The 24,762-nt window shown below is 47.0% G+C and overlaps 1 protein-coding gene across 1 annotated transcript; it reads right to left on the bottom strand.

Moving 5' to 3' along the window:
• Positions 1–14,427: 14,427 nt before the first annotated feature.
• Positions 14,428–15,064, bottom strand: LOC123487180 (cornifin-B-like; the record flags this gene model as incomplete). Its single annotated transcript, XM_045218322.1, has 2 exons — positions 14,428–14,706; positions 14,877–15,064. Coding segments are annotated over 2 exons (467 nt in total), but the record flags the coding sequence as incomplete, so codon positions are not given.
• Positions 15,065–24,762: the final 9,698 nt, after the last annotated feature.

The raw sequence follows: 24,762 nt of genomic DNA, 5'->3' as shown, positions 1-24,762 counted from the left end.
ACACAGGAGTGGCTTCGGGACAAGTCTCTGAATGTCCTTGAGTGGCCCAGCCAGAACCAGGACTTGAACCCAATCGAACATCTCTGGAGAGTCCTGAAAATAGCTGTGCAGTGACGCTTCCCATCCAACCTGACAGAGCTTGAGAGGATCTGCAGAGAAGAATGGGAGAATCTCCCCAAATACAGGTGTGCCAAGCTTGTAGCGTCATACCCAAGAAGACTCGAGGCTGTAATTGCTGCCAAAGGTGCTTCAACAGAGTACTGAGTAAAGGGTCTGAATACTTATGTAAATGTAATATTTCAGTTATTGTATTTTTATAAATTTGCTAAAATGTGCTTTGTCATTATGGGGTATTGTGTGTAGCTTGATGACAATGACTCAACACACCTCCAGGCTGTGTAAGTGCTATTTGACCAAGAAGGAGAGTGATGGAGTGCTGCATCAGATGACCTGGCCTCCACAATCCCCCGACCTCAACCCAATTGAGATGGTTTGGGATGAGTCGGACCGCAGAGTGAAGGAAAAGCAGCCAATAAGTGCTCAGCATATGTGGTAACTCCTTCAAGACTGTTGGAAAAGCATTCCAGGTGAAGCTGGTTGAGAGAATGCCAAGAGTGTGCAAAGCTGTCATCAAGGCAAATGGTGGCTATTTGAAGAATCTCAAATATAAAATATATTTTGATTTGTTTAACACTTTTTTGGTTACTACATGATTCCATATTATATATTATATATATATAGATAATATAATATATATATATATTATAATAATAATATATATACATATATTATATATGTATATATATATAATATATATATATATATATACAAATGTACACTCTATATAATATAATATAATATAATATATTATTATATTATATTATATAGAGTGTACATTTGCCTCAACACTCACGTCATCAAGGTGAAGATATTTCTATTGAAGGGATGACAGTGTGTTCGGTTTCAGAGCTTTAGCCCCAGTAGCCAGCACTCTGTCAAACCTCCTACCTTCCTCTGCACATCCACAATGATTGGCCCTCCAGCGTAGCGTTCAGCAGTCGCCCTGCGCCCCCCCCCTTTCAATTCAATTCCAATTTTCAGGACGCCTTTCCGGGAAAATGGACACGCTTATTTCTGCCCTCCCAGAGTGGCAGGGCCAGGGGTATATATTACTGATGAAGGGCAGCTCTGGCCAATAGAGTGAAGGAGTAACTCATCTGGCTTTAAAATGATGTATTCTCTCCTGAGGTTCCTAACGAGGCGGTTAGTCTTATGCTTGTGTAACGGAGGTGGGTTGGTGAACCCTGCTGGCATGATGAGTAACCTTCCCTGAGACCTTTGTTTTAAAAAAGAAATGTGCTTACTATGACTGTGATATGTGGTTGTCTCACCTACCTATCCTTAAGATGAACGCACTAATTGAAAAGTCACTCTGGATAAGAGCGTCTGTCGATGGCTAAAATGTCAAAGACTATCAGTACTGGTGGCTTGTGGGGGAACCACAGAGACCAACCATCAGAGAAACTACATTCACTTTTAAAAGCAGACGAGTCAAAGTAATTAGCTAAATTCCTTTTAGCCTCAGCCTGTTTGCTTGCTCCACTGCTCCAGCTGGTTTATGTAAAATGGACACCCAGAGGTTCCCACCTGTCCTGACTACCCTTGGTAATGCTTGGTTTCTGTCACGCCCTGACTCTGGGGACTCTTATTTGTTGAGTCAGGGTGTGTATATTCTATGTTGTCATTGTCTATGTTGTATAGGTTCTAGTATGGGTATTTCTATGTTGGCCCGGGTGTGGTTCCCAATCAGAGGCAGCTGTCGCTCGTTGTCTCTGATTGGGGGACCATACTTAGGCAGCCTATTGGCACTAGTGGGTTGTGGGATCTTGTTCCGTGTTGAAGGTATGTTGTTTGTGTGCTACCTTGGACTTCACGTTTCGTTTGTTGTTTTTGTAGTTGTTTATTCGGTTCTAATAAACATGTATGCATATCACGCTGCGCCTTGGGTCCGACCCGTTCATGAACGAACGTGACAGTTTCACTTCTCCAGCCAGCTAGGATCCTCATCATTTGCAAATAAATTCATTAAAAATCCTACAATGTGATATTCTGGATTTCCTTTTCTCATTTTGTCTGTCATAGTTGACGTGTACCTATGATGAAAATTACAGGCCTCTCTCATCTTTTTACGTGGGAGAACTTGCACAATTGGTGGCTGACTAAATACTTTTTTTCCCCCACTGTATGTTATCTTCCGCTTTAGAGTGGTCTTCCAGAATAAGAATGACATGACTGGCGGAAACCCCAGAGAGAGAAAATACACAACATGGCCAAAAGTATGTGGACACACCTTCAAATTAGTGGATTCAGCTATTTCAGCCACACCTGTTGCTGACAGGTGTATAAAATCAAGCACACAGCCATGCAGTCTCCGTAGACAAACATTAGCAGTAGAATGGCCTTTCTGAAGAGCACAGTGACTTTCAACGTGGTACCGTCAAAGGATGCCACCTTTCCAAGTCAGTTCATAAAGTTTGGGGAAGGCCCTTTCCTGTTTCAGCATGACAATGACCCCGTGCATACAGAAATGGTTTGTCGAGATCGGTGTGGAAGAACTTGACTGGCCTTGCACAGAGCCCTGACCTCAACCCCATCAACCACCTTTGGGATGAATTGGAACGCCGACTGCGAGCCAGGCCTAATCGCCCAACATCAGCGCCCGACCTCACTAATGCTCTAGTGGCTGAATAGAAGCAAGTCCCTGCAGCAATGGTCCAACATCTAGTGTAAAGCCCCTACACCTCGATGTTCTGGGAGCCCTGTGCCCCCCCCCCCCACCCCCCCCTACACCCTGATGGTCTGGGAGCCCTGTGCCCCCCCTACACCCTGATGGTCTGGGAGCCCTGTGCCCCCCCTACACCCTGATGGTCTGGGAGCACTCACACACACACTCACACACTCACTCACTCACACACACACACACACACACACACACACACACACACACACACACACACACACACACACACACACACACACACACACACACTCACACACACACACACACACACACTCACACACACACACTCACACACACACACTCACACACACACACTCACACACACACTCACACACTCACACACACACTCACACACTCACTCACACACACACACACACACACTCACACACACTCACACTCACACACACACACACACACACACACACACACACACACACACACACACACACACACACACACACACACACACACACACTCACACACACACACACACACACACACACATACACACACACTCACACACACACACACACACACACTCACACACACACACACACACACACACACACACACACACACCTGCATACCAGATGGCTTACTGATTGGGTAAATTAGTATACATTAGCAGAAGCTGTTACCTCAACATGTATCAAAATATATCAAACAAAACAAGTGATGAAGCAGGTATGAGAAGAGAGAGGGAGGAGGAGAAGAGACAGGTAGAGAGAAGGGAAGCAGTGTGTCTCACCAACTCCTATAGTATGGCCATTGTCTCACCAACTCCTATAGTATGGTCATTCTGCTGTCTTACCAACTCCTATAGTATGGTCATTCTGCTGTCTCACCAACTCCTATAGTATGGTCATTCTGCTGTCTTACCAACTCCTATAGTATGGTCATTGTCTCACCAACTCCTATAGTATGGTCATTGTCTCACCAACTCCTATAGTATGGTCATTCTGCTGTCTTACCAACTCCTATAGTATGGTCATTCTGCTGTCTCACCAACTCATTTACATTTACATTTTAGTCATTTAGCAGACGCTCTTATCCAGAGCGACTTACAGGAGCAATTAGGGTTAAGTGCCTTGCTCAAGGACACATTTACGTCATTTAGCAGACGCTCTTATCCAGAGCGACTACAAATTGGTGCATTCACCCTATAGCCAGTGGGATAACCACTTTACAATTATACTTTTTTTTTGGGGGGTAGAAGGATTACTTTATCCTATCCCAGGTGTTCCTTAAAGAGGTGGGGTTTCAAATGTCTCCGGAAGGTGGTGAGTGACTCCGCTGTCCTGGCGTCGTGAGGGAGCTTGTTCCACCATTGGGGTGCCAGAGCAGCGAACAGCTTTGACTGGGCTGAGCGGGAACTATGCTTCCGCAGAGGAAGGGGAGCCAGCAGGCCAGAGGTGGATGACCGCAATGCCCTCGCCTGGGTGTAGGGACTGATCAGAGCCTGAAGGTACGGAGGTGCCGTTCCCCTCACTGCTCCATAGGCAAGCACCATGGTCTTGTAACGGATGCGAGCTTCAACTGGAAGCCAGTGGAGTGTGCGGAGGAGGGGGTGACGTGAGAGAACTTGGGAAGGTTGAACACCAGACGGGCTGCGGCATTCTGGATGAGTTGTAGGGGTTTAATGGCACAGGCAGGGAGCCCAGCCAACAGCGAGTTGCAGTAATCCAGACGGGGAGATGACAAGTGCCTGGATTAGGACCTGTGCCGCTTCCTGTGTAAGGCAGGGTCGTACTCTCCGAATGTTGTAGAGCATGAACCTGCAGGATCGGGTCACCGCCTTGATGTTAGCGGAGAACGACAGGGTGTTGTCCAGGGTCACGCCAAGGCTCTTCGCACTCTGGGAGGAGGACACAACGGAGTTGTCAACCGTGATGGCGAGATCATGGAACGGGCAGTCCTTCCCCGGGAGGAAGAGCAGCTCCGTCTTGCCAGGGTTCAGCTTGAGGTGGTGATCCGTCATCCATACTGATATGTCGGCCAGACATGCAGAGATGCGATTCGCCACCTGGTTATCAGAAGGGGGAAAGGAGAAGATTAGTTGTGTATCGTCAGCGTAGCAATGATAGGAGAGGCCATGTGAGGATATGACAGAGCCAAGTGACTTGGTGTATAGGGAGAAAAGGAGAGGGCCTAGAACTGAGCCCTGGGGACACCAGTGGTGAGAGCACGTGGTGCGGAGACAGCTTCTCGCCACGCCACTTGGTAGGAGCGACCGGTCAGGTAGGACGCAATCCAGGAGTGAGCCGCGCCGGAGATGCCCAGCTCGGAGAGGGTGGAGAGGAGGATCTGATGGTTCACTGTATCAAAGGCAGCAGACAGGTCTAGAAGGACAAGAGCAGAGGAGAGAGAGTTAGCTTTAGCAGTGCGGAGAGCCTCCGTGACACAGAGAAGAGCAGTCTCAGTTGAATGACCAGTCCTGAAACCTGACTGGTTTGGATCAAGAAGGTCATTCTGAGAGAGATAGCAAGAGAGTTGGCTAAAGACGGCACGCTCAATAGTTTTGGAAAGAAAAGAAAGAAGGGATACTGGTCTGTAGTTGTTGACATCAGTGGGATCGAGTGTTGGTTTTTTGAGAAGGGGTGCAACTCTCGCTCTCTTGAAGACGGAAGGGACATGGCCAGCGGTCAAGGATGAGTTGATCAGCGAGGTGAGGTAGGGGAGAAGGTCACCGGAGATGGTCTGGAGAAGAGAGGAGGGGATGGGGTCAAGCGGGCAGGTTGTTGGGCGGCCTGCAGTCACTAGTCGCAAGATTTTATCTGGAGAGAGAGGGGAGAAAGAAGTCAAAGCATAGGGTAGGGCAGTGTGAGCAGGACCAGCAGTGTCATTAGACTTAACAAACGAGGATCGGATGTCGTCAACCTTCTTTTCAAAGTGGTTGACAAAGTCATCCACAGAGAGGGAGGGGGGGGGAGGATTCAGCAGTGAGGAGAATGTGGCAAAGAGCTTCCTAGGGTTAGAGGCAGATGCTTGGAATTTAGAGTGGTAGAAAGTGGCCTTAGCAGCAGAAACAGATGAAGAAAATGTAGAGAGGAGGGAGTGAAAAGATGCCAGGTCGGCAGGGAGTCTAGTTTTCTTCCATTTCCGCTCAGCTGCCCGGAGCTCTGTTCTGTGAGCTCGCAATGAGTCATCAAGCCACAGAGCTGGAGGGGAGGACCGAGCCGGCCGGGAGGATAGGGGACACAGGGAGTCAAAGGATGCAGAAAGGGAGGAGAGGAGGGTTGAGGAGGCAGAATCAGGAGATTGGAGGGAGAAGGATTGAGCAGAGGGAAGAGATGATAGGATGGAAGAGGAGAGAGTAGTGGGAGAGAGAGAGCTAAGGTTGCGGCGGCGCGTTACCATCTGTGTAGGGGCAGAGTGAGTAGTGTTGGAGGAGAGCGAGAGAGAAAAGGATACAAAGTAGTGGTCGGAGACATGGAGGGGAGTTGCAGTGAGATTAGTAGAAGAGCAACATCTAGTAAAGATGAAGTCAAGCGTATTGCCTGCCTTGTGAGTGGGGGATGGTGAGAGGGTGAGGTCAAAAGAGGAGAGGAGTGGAAAGAAGGAGGCAGAGAGAAATGAGTCAAATGTAGACGTGGGGAGGTTGAAATCCCCCAAAACTGTGAAGGGTGAGCCATCCTCAGGAAAGGAACTTATCAAGGCGTCAAGCTCATTGATGAACTCTCCAAGGGAACCTGGAGGGCGATAGATGACAAGGATATTAAGCTTAAATGGGCTAGTGACTGTGACAGCGTGGAATTCAAATGAGGAGATAGACAGATGGGTTAGGGGAAAAATTGAGAATGACCACTTGGGAGTGATGAGGATTCCTGTGCCACCACCCCTCTGACCAGATGCTCTCGGGGTATGCGAGAACACATGGTCAGACGAGGAGAGAGCAGCAGGAGTAGCAGTGTTTTCAGTGGTAATCCATGTTTCCGTCAGCGCCAGGAAGTCGAGGGACTGGAGGGTAGCATAGGCTGGGATGAAGTCAGCCTTGTTGGCGGCAGAACGGCAGTTCCAGAGGCTGCCTGAGACCTGGAACTCCAGGTGTGTGGTGCGTTCAGGGACCACCAGGTTAGAGAGGCAGCAGCCACGCGGTGTGAGGCGTTTGTGTAGCCTGTGCGGAGAGGAGAGAACAGGGATAGGCAGAGGCATAGTTGACAGGCTGCAGCAGATGGCTACAATAATGCAGAGGAGATCGGAATGAAATGAACTAAACATCAGGGAAAGGAGAGAGCAGGCCTCCCTCACCAAAAAAAAAATATATATATAACTGTGACACTCTGGCTCCAGGGACTCTGATTGTTGAGCCAGGGTTGTTTTTTCATTTAGGGTGTATTTCTATGTTGGTTCTAGTTGTTCATTTCTATGTTTGGTTTTGTGGTTGATTAGTCATATGACTCCCAATCGGAGGTAACGAGTGTCAGCTGTCGGCTCGTTATCTCTGATTGGGAGCCATATTTAAACTGTGTGGTTTCACCTGGGTTTTGTGGGTTTTTGTTCCATGTTTCAGTCATTGCGACTGTGGACTTCACTTCGTCATTTGTTTGTTGTTTTTCGTGGTTGCTTTAATAAATAAAGTCATCATGTTCACTCCGCAACGCTGCGCCTTGGTCCGCTTATTTAGACGATCGTGACAGAAAAACCCACCTTAAAAGGACCAAGCAGCGCGTCCAGGAGCAAAGGGTCTGGACATGGGAGGAACTGTTGGACGGTAAAGGGTCCTGGACTTGGGAGGAGATCCTGGATGGTATGGATCGCCGACCATGGAATGAGACGGTGGAGAGGCGACGGCGAGAGGAGCAACGGCATCGGCAGGGCCATCGTCGGAAGGACGGGAGGCAACCCCAAAAAAATTTTTTTGGGGGGCACATGGCAGGCGGCTGGGCAGCAGGAGGCTGCCACAGGGAGAAAAGGAGAGAAGGCTAACGGAGTACGGGAGCCATTGGCGAGTAGAGGGAGGGAAGTGTGTGTGGCACGGCGTGAAAGACTGATGTGTGTTGCCAGTCCGGTCCGGCCCGTTCCTGATCCTCGGTTGAGGCCAGTGGTGTGTGTTCCCGGTACGGACCGGCCTGTTCCTACTCCAAGCACCAGGTCCACGGTGTGCTACGCCAGCCCGGCCCGGCCTGTTCCGGCCACTCGCACCAGGGATGCGGTGCGCGTCGCCAGCCCAGCCCGGCCTGTTCCTGCTCCACGCACCAGGGATAGGGTGCGCTCGCCAGCCCGGCCCGGCCTGTTCCGGCCACTCGCACCAGGGATACGGTGCGCGTCGCCAGCTCAGCCCGGCCTGTTCCTACTCCACGCACCAGGGATACGGTGCGCGTCGCCAGCCCAGCCCGGCCTGTTCCTACTCCACGCACCAGGGATACGGTGCGCTTCGCCAGCCCGGCCCGGCCTGTTCCGGCCTCTCGCACCAGAGATACGGTGCGCGTCGCCAGCCCAGCCCGGCCTGTTCCTGCTCTCCGCACTAGGCCTTATGTGCGTCCCCAGGGTCCAGCATGCCCTGTTGCTGCTCTCCGCACTAGGCCTTATGTGCGTCCCCAGGGCCAAGCATGCCCTGTTGCTGCTTCCCGCACTAGCCCTGAGATGCGTGTCCTCAGCCCGGTACCTCCAGTTCCGGCACCACGCATCAGGCCTACGGTGCGTCCCCAGGGCCAAGCATGCCCTGTTGCTTCACCCCGCACTAGCCCTGAGATGCGTGTCCTCAGCCCGGTACCTCCAGTTCCGGCACCACGCATCAGGCCTACGGTGCGTCCCCAGGGCCAAGCATGCCCTGTTGCTTCTCCCGCACTAGCCCTGAGATGCGTGTCCTCAGCCCGGTACCTCCAGTTCCGGCACCACGCACCAGGCCTACGGTGCGCCTCAGACGGCCAGAGTCTGCCGTCTGCCCAACGGGGCCTGAACTGTCCGTCTGCCCAACGCCGTCTGAACTGCCCGTCTGCCCAACGCCCGTCTGAACTGTCCGTCTGCCAAGCGCCGCAGGAACTGCCCGTCTGTACTGAGCCTGCAAAGCCGCCCGTCTGCCATGAGCCTTCAGAGCCGTCCGCCAGACCGGGAGCCGCTAGAGCTCTCCGCCAGACAGGATCAGCCAGAGCCTTCCGCCAGACAGGATCAGCCAGAGCCTTCCGCCAGACAGGATCAGCCAGAGCCTTCCGCCAGACAGGATCAGCCAGAGCCTTCCGCCAGACAGGATCAGCCAGAGCCTTCCGCCAGACAGGATCAGCCAGAGCCTTCCGCCAGACAGGATCAGCCAGAGCCTTCCGCCAGACAGGATCAGCCAGAGCCTTCCGCCAGACAGGATCAGCCAGAGCCTTCCGCCAGACAGGATCAGCCAGAGCTTTCCGCCAGACAGGATCAGCCAGAGCCTTCTGCCAGACAGGATCAGCCAGAGCCTTCCGCCAGCCAGGATCCGCCAGAGCCGTCCAGCCAGGATCCGCCAGAGCCGTCCAGCCAGGATCCGCCAGAGCCAGCTAGTCAGGTACTGTCCCTTAGTCCGGTGCTGCCCCTTAGTCCGGTGCCGCCCCTTAATCCAGTGGGGTTTAGTTGGGGGGTGGTCATGTGGAGGGGGCTACGGAAGCGGATAGTGACTAAGGTGGGGTGGGGACCACGACCTGGGCCAGAGCCGCCACCATGGACAGACGCCCACCCAGACCCTCCCCTAGACTGTATGCTGGTGCGCCCGGAGTTCGCACCTTTAGGGGGGGGTACTGTGACACTCTGGCTCCAGGGACTCTGATTGTTGAGCCAGGGTTGTTTTTTCATTTAGGGTGTATTTCTATGTTGGTTCTAGTTGTTCATTTCTATGTTTGGTTTTGTGGTTGATTAGTCATATGACTCCCAATCGGAGGTAACGAGTGTCAGCTGTCGGCTCGTTATCTCTGATTGGGAGCCATATTTAAACTGTGTGGTTTCACCTGGGTTTTGTGGGTTTTTGTTCCATGTTTCAGTCATTGCGACTGTGGACTTCACTTCGTCATTTGTTTGTTGTTTTTCGTGGTTGCTTTAATAAATAAAGTCATCATGTTCACTCCACGCGCTGCGTATTGGTCCGCTTCTTCAGACGATCGTGACAATAACTCTCCCAACTTCCACCTCAGAAACTATAATTGTTTCACTGAACCACCCGAGTAAAACTCTCCCAACTTCCACTTTAGAAATTAGAATTGTTGTAAACTACAGCAGACTGTTATCAGTAGCTGTAATTAAGTACAGCAGCTACCAACCACCTAACGTTAATGCCTCGGATGAGGTTAGAAAAACAGCTGAATGGTAGCAGCTAGCTGGCTCAATCACAGGTACTCTTAAGCATGAAATAACATTGGAAACAATTAACCACAGTTGCAAAAAGTTACCAGTAGCTACCCGCTAGCTAGCTAGCTTTGTTGGTCCAAGTAGTGGGTAAGCTAGCCTCGTGTCGCCGGGGTCCACCGAATACAGTCCTTACCTACAATAATTACCTACAATAACTACCTGAGTAAGCTACCTATAATACCAAACTACAATACCTACCTACAATCTAAATACATGGTTTAAGCTTAACTCAACACCATATAAGAAGCCAAGCTTACCTTTCATAACGCAGCAATGATTAAACGTTGGGTAGCTAGCACAAAGATATTGTATTTAGCTACCACAGTACAGCCAGCTGGTAGTGTTGGCTGGCTAGTAATGGCTACTGTGTTGACTTTGTTTGAAAAACGGCGTCGCTGCGAACGAATGTAGCTGGCTAAAAGGATATTGTTTTTAGTTGCAACCGTTGCTAATAGCAACTCGCCAGCTAATCCAGGAGGTGAGTTAGCTAGCTAGCTTCGTGCTACACCCGGCACCGCCGAATACAAAAGTAACCTACAATAACTACACAACAGCTATCCACAACAGCCCACGATGCCTACCTATACTACTTAATAATATACAGCCCACGATGCCTACCTATAGTACCTAACTACAATCTAAATACATAGTTTAAGCCTTACTCGACAAAGCCCAAGCTATGTATAAAGCCAAACTGGCAGACTGCAATCAGTAGCCGAAATTAAGTACAGCAGCTACCAACCACCTAACGTTAATGATAATGAGGTTAGAAAAACAGCTGAAGGTGGCAGCTAGCTGGCTCAATTACAGGCACTCTTAAGCGTGAAATAACATTGGAAACAGCTAACCACAGTTGCTAAAAGTTGCTAAAAGTTACCGGTAGCTACCCGCTAGCTAGCTAGCTTTGTTGGTCCAAGTAGTGGGTAAGCTAGCCTCGTGCTTCGCCGGGGTCCAACTACAATACCTACCTACAATCTAAATACATGGTTTAAGCTTTACTCAACACCATATAAGAAGCCAAGCTTACCTCCTGCTAGAGAAAACACAACCTCTCCCGTCAGTGGGTCATCGGAAAGAAACTCCTATAGTATGGTCATTCTGCTGTCTCACCAACTCCTATAGTATGGTCATTCTGCTGTCTCACCAACTCCTATAGTATGGTCATTCTGCTGTCTCACCAACTCCTATAGTATGGGCATTCTGCTGTCTCACCAACTCCTATAGTATGGTCATTCTGCTGTCTCACCAACTCCTATAGTATGGTCATTCTGCTGTCTTACCAACTCCTATAGTATGGTCATTGTCTCACCAACTCCTACAGTATTGTCATTGTCTTACCAACTCCTATGGTATGATCATTGTCTTACCAACTCCTATAGTATGGTCATTCTGCTGTCTTACCAACTCCTATAGTATGGTCATTGTCTCACCAACTCCTACAGTATTGTCATTGTCTTACCAACTCCTATGGTATGATCATTGTCTTACCAACTCCTATAGTATGGTCATTGTCTCACCAACTCCTATAGTATGGTCATTGTCTCACCAACTCCTATAGTATGGTCATTGTCTTACCAACTCCTATAGTATGGTCATTGTCTCACCAACTCCTATAGTATGGTCATTGTCTTACCAACTCCTATAGTATGGTCATTGTCTCACCAACTCCTATAGTATGATCATTGTCTTACCAACTCCTACAGTATTGTCATTGTCTTACCAACTCCTATAGTATGGTCATTGTCTTACCAACTCCTATAGTATGGTCATTGTCTTACCAACTCCTATAGTATGGTCATTGTCTTACCAACTCCTATAGTATGGTCATTGTCTCACCAACTCCTATAGTATGGTCATTGTCTCACCAACTCCTATAGTATGATCATTGTCTTACCAACTCCTACAGTATTGTCATTGTCTTACCAACTCCTATAGTATGATCATTGTCTTACCAACTCCTACAGTATGGTCATTGTCTTACCAACTCCTATAGTATGGTCATTGTCTTACCAACTCCTATAGTATGGGCATTGTCTTACCAACTCCTATAGTATGGTCATTGTCTCACCAACTCCTATAGTATGGTCATTGTCTTACCAACTCCTATAGTATGGTCATTGTCTCACCAACTCCTATAGTATGGTCATTGTCTTACCAACTCCTATAGTATGGTCATTGTCTCACCAACTCCTATAGTATGGTCATGAGGTGTTAGTTAGCACCAACAGATCTGGCATTAGAATAGCTCAAACAACTGGCGCTGGATCAGTTCACATTGCTTTCACTGGATCTATCAAACGTATGAAAATGCAGGCCCACTGATCCAGAACCTGTGGCTTTGTGAAGCCTTCAACCTCCAGAGTAGAATACTGTTGCCGATGTGCCCGGAACCGCACCATATTCCCTTTGTGCAGTAGTTTAGTAAAATAGTAGTGGACCAAGGACTGAACGTTGGAGGACACCTTAATGGACAGGACCTACTTTAACTGTGCACTACGTATAGAGTAAGGTACCTTTTCAGACACACCTGGGCCTTGTTGTCGAAGTTCAAAAGCTGAGCGACAGACAGGCAACACGATAACACCGTCCTGTTTAGGTACCCCTGACACGCGGCCCGCTGATAAACAACCCATAATGAACAGTCAACCGTGACCATGACAACGCAAAGATACATTTACTGAGTGGAGCCCGGAGCGTTTATTGATTGCAGAGGAAAAACTCATCTGGATTTTGTGTTCATTTCACACCTGATGTATTATGAGTTGACAAGGGAGGGAGGGACTCTATTTTTGATTTGACTTCACACTACACATTTTACACACACACAGACACACACACACACACACACACACACACACACACACACACACAAAGACACACATGCACACACACACACACACACACACACACACACCTGATCTGATCTGATCTGTTCCTTTTGGACCGTGATATGTTCTCTGATGTTATCAACAATACCTAGACACTCTGTTTCATTTATTATTTCAACCCAGCAATGTCACCTTGTCATTGTTAGCTGTAACCAAAGCCCAACGAATCTCGTAGAAGTTCTCTAGCGGTGAAAGATACCCAGGTCCGATGGTGTGGAGTCGTACAAGAACCACGCTGATGAAAAACACCCACTACCACCAATATCCGTGTGTTCCTCCCAAGTGGCTCCCTAATCCCTATATAGTGCACTACTTTAGACCAGAGAATGGCACCCTATTCCCTATATAGTGCACTACTTTAGACCAGAGAATGGCACCCTATTCCCTATATAGTGCACTACTTTAGACCAGAGAATGGCACCCTATTCCCTATATAGTGCACTACTTTAGACTCAGAGAATGGCACCCTATTCCCTATATAGTGCACTACTTTAGACCAGAGAATGGCACCCTATTCCCTATATAGTGCACTACTTTAGACCAGAGAATGGCACCCTATTCCCTATATAGTGCACTACTTTAGACCAGAGAATGGCACCCTATTCCCTATATAGTGCACTACTTTAGACCAGAGAATGGCACCCTATTCCCTATATAGTGCACTACTTTAGACCAGAGAATGGCACCCTATTCCCTATATAGTGCACTACTTTTGACCAGAGAATGGCACCCTATTCCCTATATAGTGCACTACTTTAGACCAGAGAATGGCACCCTATTCCCTATATAGTGCACTACTTTTGACCAGAGAATGGCACCCTATTCCCTATATAGTGCACTACTTTTGACCAGAGAATGGCACCCTATTCCCTATATAGTGCACTACTTTTGACCAGAGAATGGCACCCTATTCCCTATATAGTGCACTACTTTAGACCAGAGAATGGCACCCTATTCCCTATATAGTGCACTACTTTAGACCAGAGAATGGCACCCTATTCCCTATATAGTGCACTACTTTAGACCAGAGAATGGCACCCTATTCCCTATATAGTGCACTACTTTAGACCAGAGAATGGCACCCTATTCCCTATATAGTGCACTACTTTAGACCAGAGAATGGCACCTATTCCTATACAGTGCACTACTTTTGACCAGGGTCCATAAGGTAGTGCACTATATAGGGAACAGGGTGGCATTTGGGATGCAGACCCCTTATCATCAAATCCAGAAGAGAATAAGAGCCTCCACTGATAATACTATCAATAATCCTCTAACAGGATATCAAATGCTATTCATAACTCTCCAATTTGAAGCATATCAATATGTTTTGCTACGGAGAATAAACGCCATAACATTCATCAGAAATGGACTGTAGAATCAATGAATCATGGAGTTGTTGTCTGTGGTGATTTTTTATTTTTTATTTTTTTAAGATGATGCCACTGTGTGACAACAAGGCTCTGAGTCCCCCCCAGAGGTCTTTAAACGCTCGGCCAGGATGGACTGGGGCGTGAACGCTCGGCCAGGATGGACTGGGGCGTGAACGCTCGGCCAGGATGGACTGGGGCGTGAACGTTCGGCCAGGATGGACTGGGGGCGTGAACGCTCGGCCAGGATGGACTGGGGCGTGAACGCTCGGCCAGGATGGACTGGGGCGTGAACGCTCGGCCAGGATGGACTGGGGCGTGAACGCTCGGCCAGGATGGACTGGGGCGTGAATGTGAATCAATATGGTAACCGTAGCGTTGTGTTGGAACCGCCATCACGGCAGACAGATTTCCTGATTCCATATGAAACACAACATACATAGTATCTGAAAACACCCTGGGCCCTGAGGGAGTTACATGATGAACTATCCTGTTTCTAACTGTCTATACCTGTTCTGTGTTCTTAGTGCAGGCAGGGCTGAGGGCAGGCAGGGCTGAGGGCAGGCAGGGCTGAGGGGAGGCAGGGCTGAGGGCAGGCAGGGCTGAGGGGAGGCAGGGCTGAGGGCAGGCAGGGCTGAGGGGAGGCAGGGCTGAGGGCAGGCAGGGCTGAGGGCAGGCAGGGCTGAGGGCAGGCAGGGCTGAGGGCAGGCAGGGCAGAGATAGAGCTATGCCAACAGTGGAGGGTGTGGGCGGCTCATCTCTCTTCCCCAACAAATGAAGAGAAGGAAAGCACTGAAACTGCCTGTAAGGTAGACAGAAGCAAGGTGAAAGATTGATGTGTTGGCTATGTATTTTTTAAAAATTATTATTATTATTTTTCACCTTTATTTAACCAGGTAAGCCAGTTGAGAACAAGTTCTCATTTACAACTGCGACCTGGCCAAGATAAAGCAAAGCAGTGCGATAAAAACAACAACAACACAGAGTTACATATGGGGTAAACAAAACATACAGTCAATAAGACAATAGAAAATCTATATACAGTGTGTGCAAATGTAGCAAGTTATGGAGGTAAGGCAATAAATAGGCCACAGTTGAAAATAATTACAATTATAATTTAGTATTAAACACTGGAGTGATAGATGTGCAGAAGATGATGTGCAAATAGAGATACTGGGGTGCAAAAGAGCAAAATAAATAACAATATAGGGATGAGGTAGTTGGGTGGGCTAATTACAGATGGGCTGTGTACAGGTGCAGTGATCGGTAAAGGTGCTCTGACAACTGATGCTTAAAGTTGGTGAGGGAGATAAGAGTCTCCAGCTTCAGAGATTTTTGCAGTTCGTTCCTGTCATTTGCAGCAGAGAACTGGAAGGAATGGCAGCCAAAGGAGGTGTTGGCTTTGGGGATGACCAGTGAGATATACAGTGGGGCAAAAAAGTATTTAGTCAGCCACCAATTGTGCAAGTTCTCCCACTTAAAAAGATGAGAGAGGCCTGTAATTTTCATCATAGGTACACGTCAACTATGACAGACAAAATGAGAAAAGAAATTCCAGAAAATCACATTGTAGGATTTTTTATGAATTTATTTGCAAATTATGGTGGAAAATAAGTATTTGGTCAATAACAAAAGTTTCTCAATACTTTGTTATATACCCTTTGTTGGCAATGACACAGGTCAAACGTTTTCTGTAAGTCTTCACAAGGTTTTCACACACTGTTGCTGGTATTTTGGCCCATTCCTCCATGCAGATCTCCTCTAGAGCAGTGATGTTTTGGGGCTGTCGCTGGGCAACACGGATTTTCAACTCCCTCCAAAGATTTTCTATGGGGTTGAGATCTGGAGACTGGCTAGGCCACTCCAGGACCTTGAAATGCTTCTTACGAAGCCACTCCTTCGTTGCCCGGGCGGTGTGTTTGGGATCATTGTCATGCTGAAAGACCCAGCCACGTTTCATCTTCAATGCCCTTGCTGATGGAAGGAGGTTTTCACTCAAAATCTCACGATACATGGCCCCATTCATTCTTTCCTTTACACGGATCAGTCGTCCTGGTCCCTTTGCAGAAAAACAGCCCCAAAGCATGATGTTTCCACACCCATGCTTCACAGTAGGTATGGTGTTCTTTGGATGCAACTCAGCATTCTTTGTACTCCAAACACGACGAGTTGAGTTTTTACCAAAAAGTTATATTTTGGTTTCATCTGACCATATGACATTCTCCCAATCCTCTTCTGGATCATCCAAATGCACTCTAGCAAACTTCAGACGGGCCTGGACATGTACTGGCTTAAGCAGGGGGACACAGCAGGATTTGAGTCCCTGGCGGCGTAGTGTGTTACTGATGGTAGGCTTTGTTACTTTGGTCCCAGCTCTCTGCAGGTCATTCACTAGGTCCCCCCGTGTGGTTCTGGGATTTTTGCTCACCGTTCTTGTGATCATTTTGACCCCACGGGGTGAGATCTTGCGTGGAGCCCCAGATCGAGGGAGATTATCAGTGGTCTTGTATGTCTTCCATTTCCTAATAATTGCTCCCACAGTTGATTTCTTCAAACCAAGCTGCTTACCTATTGCAGATTCAGTCTTCCCAGCCTGGTGCAGGTCTACAATTTTGTTTCTGGTGTCCTTTGACAGCTCTTTGGTCTTGGCCATAGTGGAGTTTGGAGTGTGACTGTTTGAGGTTGTGGACAGGTGTCTTTTATACTGATAACAAGTTCAAACAGGTGCCATTAATACAGGTAACGAGGGGAGGACAGAGGAGCCTCTTAAAGAAGAAGTTACAGGTCTGTGAGAGCCAGAAATCTTGCTCGTTTGTAGGTGACCAAATACTTATTTTCCACCATAATTTGCAAATAAATTCATTAAAAATCCTACAATGTGATTTTCTGGAATTTTTTTTCTCAATTTGTCTGTCATAGTTGACGTGTACCTATGATGAAAATTACAGGCATCTCTCATCTTTTTAAGTGGGAGAACTTGCACAATTGGTGGCTGACTAAATACTTTTTTTCCCCACTGTACCTGCTGGAGCGCAGACTACGGGTGGGTGTTGCTATGGTGACCAATGAGCTAAGAGAAGGCGGGGATTTGCCTAGAAGTGATTTAAAGATGACCTGGAGCCAATGGGTTTGGCGACGAATATGTAGTGAGGGCCAGCCAACAAGAGCGTACAGGTCACAGTGGTGGGTAGTATATGGGGCTTTGGTGACAAAACGGATGGCACTGTGATAGACTACATCCAATTTGGTGAGTAGAGTGTTGGAGGCTATTTTGTAAATGACATCGCCGAAGTCAAGGATCGGTAGGATAGTCAGTTTTACGAGGGCATGTTTAGCAGCATGAGTGAAGGAGGCTTTGTTGCAAAATAGGAAGCAGATTCAAGATTTAACTTTGGTTTGGAGATGCTTAATGTGAGTCTGGAAGGAGAGTTTACGGGCGGCAGGTAGCTTAGTGGTTAAGATTGTTGTGCCAGTAACCGAAAGGTCGCTGGTTCTAATCCCCGAGCCGACTAGGTGAAAAATCTGTCGATGTGCCCTTAAGCAAGGCACTTAACCCTAATTGCTCAAGTAAATCGCTCTGTATAAGAGCATCTGCTAAATGACAAAAAAATGTAATGTAAAATGTATGTGGGTCTGAAGGGTTGATGTGTTGGCATCATGTGGGTCTGTGCTAGATACAGTGGGGAGAACAAGTATTTAATACACTGCCAATTTTGCAGGTTTTCCTACTTACAAAGCATGTAGAGGTCTGTAATGTTTATCATAGGTACACTTCAACTGTGAGAGACGGAATCTAAAACAAAAATCCAGAAAATCACATTGTATGATTTTTAAGTAAATAATTTGCATTTTATTGCATGACATAAGTATTTGATCACCTACCAACCAGTAAGAATTCCGGCTCTCACAGACCTGTTCGTTTTTCTTTAAGAAGCCCTCCTGTTCTCCACTCATTACCTGTATTAACTGCACCTGTTTGAACTCGTTGCCTGTATAAAAGACACCTGTCCACACACGCAATCAAACAGACTCCAACCTCTCCACAATGGCCAAGACCAGAGAGCTGTGTAAGGACATCAGGGATAAAATTGTAGACCTGCACAAGGCTGGGATGGGCTACAGGACAATAGGCAAGCAGCTTGGTGAGAAGGCAACAACTGTTGGTGCAATTATTAGAAAACGGAAGAAGTTCAAGATGACGGTCAATCACCCTCGGTCTGGGGCTCCATGCAAGATCTCACCTCGTGGGGCATCAATGATCATGAGGAAGGTGAGGGATCAGCCCAGAACTACACGGCAGGACCTGGTCAATGACCTGAAGAGAGCTGGGACCACAGTCTCAAAGAAAACCATTAGTAACACATTACGCCGTCATGGATTAAAATCCTGCAGCGCACGCAAGGTCCCCCTGCTCAAGCCAGCGCATGTTCAGGCCCGTCTGAAGTTTGCTAATGACCATCTGGATGATCCAGAGGAGGAATGGGAGAAGGTCATGTGGTCTGATGAGACAAAAATATATATTTTTGGTCTAAACTCTACTCGCCGTGTTTGGAGGAAGAAGAAGGATGAGTACAACCCCAAGAACACCATCCCAACCGTGAAGCATGGAGGTGGAAACATCATTCTTTGGGGATGGTTTTCTGCAAAGGGGACAGGACGACTGCACCGTATTGAGGGGAGGATGGATGGGGCCATGTATCGTGAGATCTTGGCCAACAACCTCCTTCCCTCAGTAAGAGCATTGAAGATGGGTCGTGGCTGGGTCTTCCAGCATGACAACGACCCAAAACACACAGCCAGGGCAACTAAGGAGTGGCTCCGTAAGAAGCATCTCAAGGTCCTGGAGTGGCCTAGCCAGTCTCCAGACCTAAACCCAATAGAACATCTTTGGAGGGAGCTGAAAGTCCGTATTGCCCAGCGACAGCCCCGAAACCTGAAGGATCTGGAGAAGGTCTGTATGGAGGAGTGGGCCAAAATCCCTGCTGCAGTGTGTGCAAACCTGGTCAAGACCTACAGGAAACGTATGATCTCTGTAATTGCAAACAAAGGTTTCTGTATCAAATATTAAGTTCTGCTTTTCTGATGTATCAAATACTTATTTCATGCAATAAAATGCAAATTAATTACTTAAAAATCATACAATGTGATTTTCTGGATTTCTGTTTTAGATTCCGTCTCTCACAGTTGAAGTGTACCTATGATAAAAATTACAGACCTCTACATGCTTTGTAAGTAGGAAAACCTGCAAAATCGGCAGTGTATCAAATACTTGTTCTCTCCACTGTAACTGCATGATGAGAAGAACACTGTGTGTGTGTGTGTGTGCGTACTTGTATTCCTGTGTGTGTGTGTGTGTGTGTGTGTGTGTGTGTGTGTGTGTGTGTGTGTGTGTGTGTGTGTGTGTGTGTGTGTGTTAGTGTGTGTGTGTGCGTACTTGTATTCCTGTGAGTGTGTGTGTGTACTTGTATTCCTGTGTGTGTGTGTGTGTGTGTGTGTGTGTGTGTGTGTGTGTGTGTGTGTGTGTGTGTGTGTGTGTGTGTGTGTGTGTGTGTGTGTATCTTTGATTCCTCTCTCAGGCTCCAGTGTTGATGGATGAAGATGGTTTGTGAGTCCAAGGCCAATGATGCCCTGGTTGATTTGTCAGGATGGATGTGACACTGGAATAATGTGAAGCCATCAGAGTAATGAGGTGACACTGACCCCCCCCATCTGTCTCTGTTTGTCTGCTTCCCTTCCTCACCAGATGCAGGCCACCGCCTGACCCCCCCCATCTGTCTCTGTTTGTCTGCTTCCCTTCCTCACCAGATGCAGGCCACCGCCCCCACCCCCCCTTGCATTTACATTTACAACCACCTCTGAGACACAGCCAACTCCTGCTATAAACCCCCCAAGAGCGATCACTAACGCCATCCCAAATAACAACATATCAGAGTGTGGAATGACATTCTATCTTCTTTTCTCTCATTGTAATTGATAGATGACCAACATTGAAAATGTTTCATTTTCGCCTGAAAGTTATAGTGTTGAACTTTTCAGGCTAAAGTTGGCCTTTCCCACAAAGGCTGGCATGATTGGAGAGAGTAATCTGAACGTCCAGCCACTGATCTCCTAAAACCTGATGCCTTCAGACAAAGAAGAAGCAAACTAACGCTACTGTGAAACTAGACATACTGTATGAAGATGCCAAAACCAGAGATGGAAATCCATAGTTTTTCTTGACTGTTTGATTCAGAACTATTGAGTTCTGTTGAATTGTTAAACATCGTTTTTTCCAACAAGGCTGGCATGATTGAAGAGAAAAAACTGCAGGATAAAAAAATTCCCTTTTAATATTTTAATAACGTTGTCCCCAACCCACTGGGCACAGACGTCAGTTCAACATCTAGTTTCGATTTACATTTGGTTAAGTTGTCAACTGACGTGAATTCAATGTGAAATCAACCAAAATGTCACCATGTCATTGGATTTAGGGTAAAAGTTTGGTGGGGAAAAAAATACTAAATTCCCTTACGTTGATGACTTTTTTTTGCAAATCCAATCAGTTTTCAACGTTTATTCAACATTGTCGCATTGAATTTGTTTTGTTGTTGAAATGATGTGGAAACAATGTTGACTCAACCAGCGTTTTCCGCCAGTGGTCGTGTTCAAATGTTCTACAACCTGTCTAGACTCTCTCTTGGCTCTAGACAGACGCTGGCCTCCAACCTGTTCTGACACATTAGGGCAGCGTTTCCCCAAACTCCGTCCTCGGGACCCCAAGGGTTTTCTGCCCTAACACTACACAGCTGATTTAAAAATCATCAGAGATTGATAATTAGTTGATTATTTGAATCAGCTGTGTAGTGCTAGGAGCAGAAAACCAAAACGTGCACCCCTTGGGGTCCCGAGGACCGAGCGAGTTTGGGAAAACGCTGCATCAGGTAGTAAACACTACGTTGTCTATACTTCTCTTTAGGAAGTTCCCTACATAGTGCACTACTTTTGATCAGAGCCTTATGGGCCACAGTCTAAAGTAGTGCACTACATATGGGGGAAATGGTACCATTTGGGATACACCCATAATTTTTTCCACTGTGGGTCCACTAGCTATTTACCTGAATGTAAACAAAGTTGTTACTGCAGAGTAAATCTGTCCCCATGGCAGCAACATCTACAGTACCTATCTCTGTCTGAACAGAACAGATTACTTTACCTATCTCTGTCTGAACAGAACAGATATACTGTACCTATCTCTGTCTGAACAGAACAGATTACTGTACCTATCTCTGTCTGAACAGAACAGATTACTGTACCTATCTCTGTCTGAACAGAACAGAACAGATCTACTGTACCTATCTCTGTCTGAACAGAACAGAACAGATCTACTGTACCTATCTCTGTCTGAACAGAACAGAACAGATCTACTGTACCTATCTCTGTCTGAACAGAACAGAACAGAGCAGAGCAGAGCAGAACCGAGCAGAACAGAGCAGAACAGAGCAGAACAGAGCAGAACAGAGCAGAACAGAGCAGAACAGAACAGAACAGACCAGAACAGAACAGACCAGAGCAGAACAGAGCAGAACAGACCAGACCAGACCAGACCAGAGCAGGGCAGAACAGAGCAGAACGGAACAGAACAGAGCAGAATAGAGCAGAACAGAACAGAGCAGAACAGACCAGAACAGAACAGACCAGACCAGAACAGAGCAGAACAGACCAGACCAGACCAGGGCAGAACAGAACAGAACAGAGCAGAATAGAGCAGAACAGAGCAGAGCAGAGCAGAACAGAGCAGAACAGAGCAGGGCAGAGCAGGGCAGGGCAGGGCAGAACAGAACAGAACAGAACAGAAGAGAACAGGGCCTCATGAATGGGTTTCTCTATCCTCTCCTCTCTCCTCATCAGATTGACAATGCAGGCAGGCAGGCAGGCAGGCAGGCGGGCAGACAGACAGGCAGACAGGCAGACAGGCAGACAGGCAGACAGGCAGACAGGCAGACAGGCAGACAGACAGACAGACAGACAGACAGACAGACAGACAGACAGACAGACAGACAGACAGACAGACAGACAGATGTAGGAGGGTAACAGGGAAGTTTTTTCAACTCAGAGAAAAGTAGTGCAAGTGTTTCTGTCTCTCTCTCTCTCTCTCTGTCTGTCTCAATCTTTTTCTCTCTCTCTCTCTCTCTCTCTCAATCTTTCTTTCTCTCTCTCTCTCTCTCTCTCTATGTCTGTCTCAATCTTTCTTTCTCTCTCTCTCTCTCTCTCTCTCTCTCTCTCTCTCTCTCTCAATCTTTCTCTATCTCTCTCTCAATATCTCTCTCTCTCCCTCTCTCTCTCTCTCTCTCTCTCTCTCTATCTTTCTCTCTCTCTCTCTCTCTCTCTCTCAGCTCACAATCAGGGCTTTGAGTCACCAGAGGAGGGCTTGGAATAGGAATGAACTGAATGATTGACAGATAGATAGTGAGAAAGGAAAATAGACGGGGGGAGGTAGAGAGAGATGTCGACTTTGTCTCCAGTTTGTAGACTGGTTACCCTGCACATACGCAGCAGGGGGTGTATTTTAATTTTCTTGTCCTCAGCAGAAACCACCGCCGACACACCACTGATCTTCCTGCTGTCGTCATGACTACACACTGCTCAGAGAGAGACGAGTGTTGCCTTTGTGTGTGTGTGTGTGTGTGCATGCGTGTGTATTTGTGAGTGCATGGGTGGGTGCGTGCGTGTGTGTGTGTGCCGGGGACAGTGATTCAGGCTGTGTGTTTGTGTGTGCGCACGTTGAGTGTGCTTGCGTTAGACGTGCGTGTGCATGAGTGTGTATCCCCACTGCGGTCCCAGTGAACCAACTCAACACTAAGACTGTTGTTGTGGCCCAAATAGCACCCTATACTGCATGTCCTATATAGTGCACTACTTTGGACCAGGGCCCATAGGGAAATAAGTGCACTATTTAGGGAATAGGGTGTCATTTGGGATGCACACTATAGCAAGCTGTCAGTTAATTCAATTCAATTTCAATTTAAGGGGCTTTATTGTCATGGGAAACATATGTTTAGATTACCAAAGCAAGTGAAATAGATCATAAAGAATAAAAATGAACATTAAACATTACACTCACACAAGTTTCAGAAGAACTGTCAGGAGGAATGGGCCAAAATTCACCCAACTTATTGTGGGAAGCTTGTGGAAGGCTATCCGAAACGTTTGACCCAAGTTAAACAATTTAAAGGCAATGCTACCAAATACTAATTGAGTGTACGTAAACTTCTGACCCACTGGGAATGTGATTAAATAAATAAAAGCTGAAATAAATCATTCTCTCTACTATTATTCTGACATTTCACATTCTTAAAATAAAGTGGTGATCCTAACTGACCTAAAACAGGGAATTTTTACTAAGATTGAATGTCAGGAATTGTGAAAAACTGAGTTTAAAGGTATTTGGCTAAGGTGTATGTAAACTTCCGACTTCAACTGCACATCCAGTCTGAGACTGCAATCATTTAAATTGTTTATGATGATGTCAAAACGAAGGGGGGCGGGTTACTCATCCAGAGTCATTGCTGAGAAGAAACTAACATCAGGAGAAACAGTCGATGCCTGCTGCCCAGCAGGCCTACCCCAAACTATCCGTTGTCATTCAGTTAAAGATGCACTATGACGAAATCCCGCTGCTATTTCCTGGTTGCTAAAATTCTAATAGTTTGCCTAATGTCAGTTTATGTGACAGAACAAGCCAGTCATTGTTCCATCTAAACCGCTGTGAAATATATTTTCCATAACCAAAAATATTGTGTTCAGCTCTTTAAAGCTGGTGTACAAAACCGAAAGTAAGATTCAAAAACAAACTTAAGAACGGGAAGTTTAGAAATAGCACACATGGGTCAGATCTTCTTAGACTTGCTTTCAATGAGAATGACAGATTTATAACCCACATTTGTGTGTGAATTTGTCCAGGTCGCACAAAAAGTGACATATTGCAGCTTTAAGCCTGTCCATTGAACTTCATCCTGCAGCCTTTGCCTGCATTGTGGGAGGCTCTATTGTCAACCAATCATTAGGGTTTTTGCAGATGCATTTCCTCGACTTTCGTCTACAGTCGGTTGCTTCGCCTTACAACTCAAATGAGCCCAGAGTGCCCCCAATCGTCTATCGCGGTGGCGTAGCGTTTGGCCGACGCAATATGTTTTGGTAGCCAGGCAAGTAAACATGGTGGTATAAAATATTTAACAGCGACAGTAATGTAGCTAGAGTATTTGACATGAAAAAAAAAAAGATATTTAGACTGTTGAACTGCAAAGCACCTAATATATGAATAACTCTACCCAACATTTGCATTTCTGTGAAATGAATTAGTGAATGATACTTCATACACCTTTTATAATTTATTTACGATCAAGTGGGTAGAGGTAAA

This window comes from Coregonus clupeaformis, unplaced genomic scaffold, assembly GCF_020615455.1.
Source record: "Coregonus clupeaformis isolate EN_2021a unplaced genomic scaffold, ASM2061545v1 scaf1501, whole genome shotgun sequence".
NCBI classification, from domain to species: domain Eukaryota; kingdom Metazoa; phylum Chordata; class Actinopteri; order Salmoniformes; family Salmonidae; genus Coregonus; species Coregonus clupeaformis.
Note: the sequence above shows the minus strand (reverse complement) of the source record. Positions and strands in the feature narration are given on the sequence as shown.